At 45.8% G+C, this 9,002-nt stretch overlaps 1 protein-coding gene across 1 annotated transcript in view; it reads right to left on the bottom strand.

Annotated features, from left to right (window-relative positions):
- Window positions 1-2,117: 2,117 nt before the first annotated feature.
- Window positions 2,118-9,002, bottom strand: part of RCOR1 (REST corepressor 1) — a 125,083-nt gene continuing 118,198 nt past the window's right edge. Inside the window, exon 12 of the mRNA XM_024215188.3 lies at window positions 2,118-3,695. Within this exon, the coding sequence (XP_024070956.2) occupies window positions 3,654-3,695 (42 nt within the window). The 3' untranslated portion in view covers window positions 2,118-3,653. The remainder of the gene's footprint in view (window positions 3,696-9,002) is intronic.

Genomic DNA, 9,002 nt, shown 5'->3' with positions numbered 1-9,002 from the left:
AAAAGCCACATCTCTTGCGACATTTTTGCTGTTCATTGATCTGGAGTTTTTCAAAGTCCTTAAGCTCACAAATCCAGTGATCAAGTTAGCATAATGCACAGTTTGGCTCATATTTGGTATGCATGAATACCAACAGTATATTGGAGATTAAGCTGGGGGAGGAGGCAAAACTAAAATGGGTTAAGTTTAAATTTAAAGTGACAATGAGCATATTTTAGTAAGTAATGTTTCAGATGCGTTTGTTCTGGAAAGAAAAATGTTTGTCAGGACATCACTTTAAGGGGGGGGAAAAAAAAAGAAAAAAAAAGTTTCATTCTTGTATTAGCTTTTTAAAAAATGATGCTTTTTATTTAGAATCCAGGGGTCTTCCTGGTTGCAAACTTGTAAAAAACACATTAAGAATCAGTTATCCCCATTGGTATTAAATATATCAAGACACAAACGTTGTGGCTTCATTACCGGTTATGGCTACTATGGACTTAAGCGTCTGATTGTACATTGTTGCTATACTGTTAAGCACAACTGAGGCATGTATTTTTTCCCTTGGTTATAAAGATTATATTACAAAAATTGATCACCGTGTTTCAGACCAGTTAAACACAATATTCAAGTAACAAGGTGTTTTAATGGATAAGTGAAAAAAAAAAAAAAAGTTACCTAGCACTTTACACAGCTACATAAAAATTAAATAGAACAAATGTAATTTGTTTATGCATATGTAATACACTTTTATATCTTTAAGATTTCTAAAACTAAAAGTTAAACTATCATTTGCTTTAACAATACCATATTTTTGCACAATAACTTATACTTAGGAGAAATAAATTCCCATATTCCACAAAATATATATAATTATAACATTCACATTGATAGTTTAAGAAAACAAAATTTAAGTGAATATTACATCTTATGCAGTAATCTTTGTGGACCCTTCTAATCAGAATGCAACCAGTTGATGTATCTAATGCTTGATCCATAAAAAAAAAAAGGGAAGAAGGTCTTCATATAAACAAGACCAAACCATTTAAACTTTCAAAGCTAAAATGATTTCTTGTATTTAAAAACATAATAGGTAAGAGAATAATGAAACCTAACGAAGTTAAAAATACAGGGCTATATTGTATGTATAAGACTACAATAAGATAGCAGTCCTCCAAAAAAGAATTAGACAACTTTTTTCTTCCTGATATCAAATGAATTATACATGCTATTTTCCTTTGGGGAGAAAGCCAAATACAACTTTTCTGCTCATAAGTTTGCCAGACTTGGTGGGAAGTGGGAGGTGATCGTGCAAGACCAACTCTACAGTTGGTATAATAATGTCTGCTAGTTTTGTTTGTTGCTCTGAGGTGGGGTAGACAGAAAATTGGGGGGCACTCACCACGAGACCCCACCCTTCTCTATGGCCCCACTCCCTGCTCCTCCTCAGTTAAATGCTGGCCCCGCTTCTTCCCCCCAAAGCCCCGCCCCCTGGCCAGGCTGGAAGCCTGAGCTGGGCAATGCGGGGCAGCTGCTGCGCTGGCTGGTGTCATGGTGCAGTCGGCCACAGCGCTCCTCCAGCTCCTCTTGCTGCTCCTCAGCTCCCCACTGCCCTTTGACTGCTCATAGCCCGTAAGAGCTGCCCGGGCAGGGGGATTCAGCTCCGGGGCCAAGAGAGCCCTTGGGGAGCAGTGAGTGCAGGGGGCCCCAGGAGCCTGGGCTGGAACAGGTCAGCCCAGACTAGGGGGAGCCCTGGATCCACCACCTGCCCTGGGCAGCTCACCCCAGCGGTCGGGAACACAGCCCAAGGCTGCTCTCAGGCACCCCAGACCTCTGCCTAGGCTTAGTTCTGTGCTGTTGCTGGCAGCGGTGCTGCCTTCAGAGCTGGGTGGCTGGAGAGCGGCGGCTGCTGGCTGGGAGCCAAGCTCTGAAGGCAGTGCTGCCGCCAGCAACAGAAATATCTCTGTGTAAGGTTTCACCTTTGCGCTGGGAAGGGTGGCTACAGGGGGGCTAAGGCAAATTCTGGGGTGCTCCTCGTCCCCTTTTAATTGCATAGTTTGGTTCTGAAAAAGAAAGATGCGCGCTATAGAGCAGCAGCTCCCAAACTTCACTGGTTCACGTATCATCATCTTAAAAAACAAAAACAAACCACCACCCCTTAAGTGAATAGATGGAACATCAAGCAAATATACCAGTAGTGGTACACGTACCATAGCTTGGGAACTCCTGCTTTAGAGGAATTGAAATTGCTTCCAAAACCAAAGTGGGTCTAACTTGCAATGATACAGGGAAACCAGCTGTATCTTCCCAGGGCATTATTCTTGGCGCACTAGATCAGTTGTTTCTCAACCTTTTTGATACCAGGGACTAGCCTGCTACCTTCCTAAACCGTCTCAGAGAAATCTCAGGGACCAGCAAGGAGGCTGCTACGGACCGGCACCAGTCCATGGACCGGTTGTTCAGAAACATTGCACTAGATTAATCAGATCACTTCCAGGTCCTGTACAGTATTGAGAAAGGGGACCAGAGTGACAAAAGGGGGAACAATACAAAACTGAATGAGGTCAATGAGATGGTCTTTGTCCTCCTCCACGCAAGGTCTCCTCTAAGACTGAAATCCACATTTTGGAGTTGCACTTTCACGTCAACCCTTCCCCACCCTTCCACTGAGATGAGCAATTTGGTGGCTTTGGCAACCTCAGTGCTCTGAAGAGGACGACTACGACACTGGAATAAAGTGACTGTATGGTAGCCTAATGGGGGGGGGGAGGGGAAGGACATTCCAAAGGGAGAAGCACCAGCTAAAGTTGTTTTGACTTAATCCCACGGAGAGTCAGGAAAAAGGAAGTTGCGTGGCACTCACTTAAAAAGTTACAATGTGAATGCCATGGGTTATATATTGTATCTGACAGATTTCAGGTTATGTATTCCCTTTTACACTAAATAAAAGCTATTAAAAATATCCAGGAATAAAACACTCAACCAGTTAGTGAGCTTTCTATGAAGCAAGAACATGTACAAATACAGCGGAAAGAAAGAATTGCACAAACCAGAGGTGTAATGAGTTATGTTTACAACTGTAGATAGACCCCAAACTTAGGAATAACCTTTCACATCACTTTGCATTATTTAAGAATGCTTGCTAAAATGCCCTGTAATTGCAGAGTAAGTATGATGCCATTGGCATGTGCATAAGCCTCTCCTTTATAGAAAGCTCACTAATAATAGTGTCATTGTAAGAATAATAATTACTTTATACAGGAAGCAGAGATCACAAGGCCATGCAGCAATACATACTTATACCCTATGGAGAGGACCAAGAGCTCCTACTGTGTAGCATTAGTGTGGGGCTGCTAACACCGGAGTTCCTTGCTGTGCAGACTTGCCAGATTTTACCCACGGGTGTAACTGGTTCTAGAAGTCCCCGTGCTTAAGCAGGATATTGATGAAATGGAACGCTATCTGGGAGCTTTTGAAAGAAAGTGGAGGCAGTATGGAGGAATGAGGAAAAATTAAGGCAGATGTAGCACAGGACTGGAAGCGTTTGCCTTTTTTTGGTAATAGCTGCTTGTCCACATAGATATGATGCAGATGGCTGTCTGAGGTTTGCTAATACCCGATATCCTGGATAACACAGTAGTCAAACACAAATTGTTCTAGGCTACACGAGCTTCTCATGAAGCAGATGCATATCTGACATCAAGAACAGAAGTAGCCTAAAGGGAAAAAGAAGAGACATTTGTTTAACTGTACACACACACACCCCCACCCCGAAACTTCTCTCGAAGTGTAAGATACTGAAAGCAAAGGACAGACAGACAACTGACATACAGCAAGGAGACAGCAGCATCCTCTGCTTGGAGATGAAACAGGACTTGTCAGCAGATTGTAAATAAATAAAGCTGAGCTCAGGACTAAGGCCACTTTATTGTCAGTGATTTCACAGGAAGCGTAAAGGTGACCGTTTGCCATGAACAAACAATTCCAGGGGAAACCAAGGAAGGATGGGTTATTCACCTCAGATGTGTTGCACACATGCTCCATGTGCCCACACATGCTCCATGTGCCCCAGACCGGAAATTTTTCCTTAGCAATATCTGTCTGGTCCGTGCATGCGCCCCTGCTCTCCTCGTGCTCTGGACCAAGAGAACAAAGGGGGCTGCCAGATCCTCCGTCATTTTGTTTCTTCTCTACTGCCAGTTCACAGGAAGGGAAAACCAGGCAGTGACAAAGAGCGCTATCCAACCCTCCTACACACCGGGCAACATAAACTCGCCTTTAAGAACTCAGGTTACCACAAAGCAGGCAACCCATCCTTCTGTGAGTGATTGTCGCTGTGTGTAGTGCGCTTCAGGTTGCTTCACAAGCTACATCTCTTTAAAGAAGATGGATGCCTGGAACCTTATGACACAATACACTGCAGAACTCCCCTGCCTAGAGAAACAGTTGCTTGCACCAGTGCATAATGCCTAGAAGTGGTGTGAACAGAACTCCAAGTCGCTGTCTGCTGATGTCAGTAAAAGGGACATCACTAAAGGAAGCTATCGATGCTGCCTGAGCTCTAGTTGAGCGCACACTCATACCCTGCCTTTGAGGAGACGTTCATCTCGTAGCAGAGAAGGATGCTCCCTGAGATCCATTTAGTGCCTGGGAGGAAATGACCTCTCCTTTCACACACTCTACGAATGACAGAGTCTAGGACAGTGGTTCTCTACCAGGAGTACATGTACCCCTGGGAGTACGCAGAGGTCTTCCACAGGGTACTCAACTCATCTAGATATTTGCCTAGTTTTATAACAGGCTACATAAAAAGCACTAGCGAAGTCCGTACAAACTAAAATTTCATACAGACAAAATGAGAAAGTAAGCAGATTTTCAGTAATAGTGTGCCGTGACTCTTTTGGGTTTGAATGTCTGATTTTGTAAGCGAGGTGAAACTTGGGGTATGCAAGACTAATCAGACTCCTGAAAGCGGTACAGTAGTCTGAAAAGATCTAGGAGACTTTTGAAAAGATTTTATTCTTTGTGGATAAGGCGTAAGAGGCCCATGCACATCCAGTGGAGTGTCACACCACCTCTTCCCTGCTGGAATAAGGTTTCGGGTAAAACACAGGTAGATGGGTGCTTTGGTTGATGTGAAAGTCCACCACCACCTTAGTGATGAACTTCAGATGTAGTCCCATAGATACCTTGTCCCAGTGGAAAACTGTGGGGGTGGGGAGGGGGTCAGCTATGAGTGCACCTAGATCCCTGACTCTTCTGGCCATCATCATGACCAAAAATGCTACCTTCATAGAAAGAGGTAGCAAGGAGCTGGATCCCAGGGGCTCCAGTGTTAACTTAGTAAGGGCTGATAAAACAAGGTCCAAGTCCCAGGCTGGTCCAAGTCTTGCCTTTGGATAGAAGACTTGAATCATACCCTCCAGTAAGCTGGTGGTGACTGGGTGGGAAAATAAAGCGTAGGTGTCTGCCAGTGGATGAAAGGCACTGATGGCTGCCAGTTTTACCCTGGGAGAGCTAACAGCAGTCCTGGACAAAAGTTAGTCCAGTGTGCCCGGAATCTCTGCCTGTAAGGGTGTAGTTCCTTGTCTGTTACATCACAATTTCAATCTTTCCCATTTTGCTTTGTAACCTTTCCTGGTAGAGTCCTATCTACTGCTGTACAGGACAGCCTGGACGTCAGCCAAACAGGCCTTTTCTAACTGCGACATCCAAACAAATACCATACGCTCAGGTGAAACATGGCTGGGTTGCGGTGGCAAGTCTGTCCTTCATCCTGGGTTAATAGCTGACACATCAGTGGAAGACAGAGAGGAGATTGGGCGGACAGCTGAAAAGCATGGAGGGTACCGGAACAGTCAGGCCCAACCCAGCAAGGATGGCTTGCATCTTGTCTTGTCTGATCGTCTTCAACACCTGAGGTAAGAGGGAAATCTGTGTGTGTTGATCCCAGGGCCCAGAAGGCCTGTGCTACAACTCCCTCTGAAGTACAAGTCTTTGCCCTGGTTCACATGGTACACAGATTTGTGGATGAGACACCCACACTCAAAACACCTCCCAGACAGGGGAGTTCTGCAGCTCCCACTTTTGTTCTGTGGAGAAACGTCCGCTCAGAGAATCCGCTAGGCTTTGTGGATCTCTGCTAGGAGCGCAGTGTCCAAGATCATCTGCCTGGGAATGCACCAGTTCCAAAGGGCAACGGCCTCCACACAAATCTGGAAGGAGTGCGCTCCTCCCTGCTGGTTGACGTAGGAGACCGCTGCCATGTTGTCTGGTAACACCGTTCTGAACTTTAGGTGGTGGATGAACTTCTTCAGTTCCCTACATTCCAGAATGGGTCTTCATCACCCTGTCTTCTTGGGGATGAGATAGAACCTCAAGTAGAACTCCTTTCCCCTTGCTGTTGGAAGATACTAGTTCTAGCACCCCCAGTTGAAGGAGCAACTCTGCCTCCTGCTGAAGAATTGTCTTGTGAGGGATCCCTGAAAGAGAAGAGGATGGGGGAGGGGAGGGGAGGGAAGAGAACTGGGTCGTGTACTCCAAGGTTAAACACTGGAATTAACTCCTAGGGAGGTTGTGGAATCTCCATCTCTGGAGATATTTAAGAGTGGGTTACATAAATGTCTATCCAGGATGGTCTAGACAGTATTTGGTCCTGCCATGAGGGCAGGGGACTGGACTCGATGACCTCTCGAGGTCCCTTCCAGTCCTAGAATCTATGAAATGACTTCTAGTACCTTCTGTCTGTCATGATTTCCGTCCCAGTAGATAGAAAGTAGGAAAGTTGGTCTCCAAAGGGAGGGGGAAACAAAACAAAACAACTCCCCACCCCACAGTGTGTTTGTGCTGATCTGGAGGGACAGCTGGTGCATGGCTTTCAAAGTTCCCGTTAAAACACCAGTTTCAAAGGTGGCAGTGAGAGACTGTTAACCTGGGGCACCCTTTCTATGCATTGGTTTGACACTTGCACATCCTAGGCCACGAGCAGTAAGAAGGAACTGAGATGATAGTGGTCTGCCAGCCCTCTCTATTCCCTTAGTGCAGAACATGAGGAGAGCAGGGGTGTATGTGTGGACCACACTGACACAGCTAGGGAAAAATCTCTGGTCCTGGGAGCATGTGCAACCTGATGGGCACTACACATAGGGACAATCAATTGAGAAACCAGAACTTGGATAGGTGTTTTGGGTGCACTTACTGGGCAGGGGCAGAGAAAAGCCCCAGAGATGAGGGTATGGCTGAGGTAGAGAGTGGAGGAGATAAATGGGGCCTTGTGCCAGGCCAGCTAGCATTCTTGTATGCACTGTCAGACTGATCCTGCAGACTAAACCAGTGAGAGCAGAAGAGCCACAGACAGAGGCAAAGTGCTGAGCACTCCAGGACTGGGCCTGCCACAACAGTGCATTGCTATACAGGAGGGAGGGCACAATCTCCTTCCTGCCCCATACAGATCTGACCTCTCTTAGCTCATAAAAACTATACAAAATGGGGGCAAACTGATCTGGCTCTTTTGGAAATTCAGCTCCAGGACTGGATTTTGTTTCCTCTGAAGGCAACAAACACCATACGTTGACTACCTGCTCCGTGAAGTAGCAATTGTTCAGGTAGGTTTTTGGCCATTAGTTTCATAGTACAACAACATTGCATCCCACACTCTTGTACTGGCAGGCAGGGAAAAAAGCAAGGACTTGTCTATTTTCAAAACTCCCTCCATAAGGTCAACACTTCTGCCTCCTTCCAGCAAGACATACCCAACAAATGAGCAGGAAAGAGTGGAATCTTAGGTTGGCACGTGGTTTACATATGCCTTTATCACATGCCTTTTCTTTTAGAAAATACGATGCATGACCCAAACTAATTTGTTCTTGGTTTGTGGCCAGTTACTAGTACTGGCACATGATTGTGCATTAAATGTTAAATCAAAAGGAGAGAGGTATCTTTTAAACCCCTTGGTTCTGAAGCACCACTTGAGCAGCATGCCAGAACCTCTTCTATAGAAAAGGCTTTATCAGCACCGTAACCCATCTGGCATTGATTAAGCAAACGGCAAACCAAGACCTGCATTTTCTGCTCAATTGTTTATTTTGTTACCTCACCCTGCCACTCCTCCAACCAGTTTGTCCATTGTATCCTCCTATCACATCCTGTGTCACCTAGACTGCAAGTTCTTCTTGGTCACTGGTCTGTAAAGTGCCTAGGAACGCCTGGCCCTGGATCTTTGGCACTACTATACTGAGCTGCAAATAAATAATAATCCAACTCTTCATGGCAGTCATTCCTCTCAGTTCTGCCTCCTCTCTTCCTCCCTTGGCTTAAAGAGGCCCTGCTGCTACTCTCAGGGTCCACTTTCCAGTCACATCTTCCTGCCTCTACTGATATTCCCAACCCATCCTCCCTCCACTCCAAGCTACCTCTGCATAATACTCCCACCTCCTCAATGGAGGAAAGTGTAATGTATCCTACTCCACCCAATCCTCCCACCTCCTCAACAGCTGCTCCACCCTAGCCTGGCTTTCACATCCCTACTCTCCTGCCACTTAGCCTCTCCCACCTTCTCTCACTCCATCCAACCCTGCTCTGCACTAGCCACCAACTCCAGGCTGGCCTTCCAGAGCCCTTGTGCCTCCTGGAACTGATCCCAAGCTTTTAGCTGTGGCTACACACTGCATATACCTTCTTCTGGATCCACCCATTCACCTCCAGTCTCAAGGGAGATTCCATGTTTTAAAAAGTTAATTTAGGAACAAGGGTTAATCTGAGGCCAGGATAACTCCCTAAGGAATTGGGGGGGGGAGGGCGGAGGGGGAGAAGTGTTTTCAGCAATCAGTAACACCGACTAATACACAGTAGCCCCTCATCCATGATGGGTAGAGACACCTGGCATCAAACAGGTAACTAGTTCCTGGCTACATATTTGAAATACATTATAGAGCTGGAGCAAAGGAACAACAGAGGTACTGGTGGGGGGTGAAGGGGTGTATGTATGTATGTATGTATGTATGTATGTATGTATGTATGTATGT

Source organism: Terrapene carolina, unplaced genomic scaffold (assembly GCF_002925995.2).
Source record: "Terrapene carolina triunguis isolate 2854851 unplaced genomic scaffold, T_m_triunguis-2.0 Scaffold189, whole genome shotgun sequence".
Taxonomy (NCBI): domain Eukaryota; kingdom Metazoa; phylum Chordata; order Testudines; family Emydidae; genus Terrapene; species Terrapene triunguis.
Note: the sequence above shows the minus strand (reverse complement) of the source record. Positions and strands in the feature narration are given on the sequence as shown.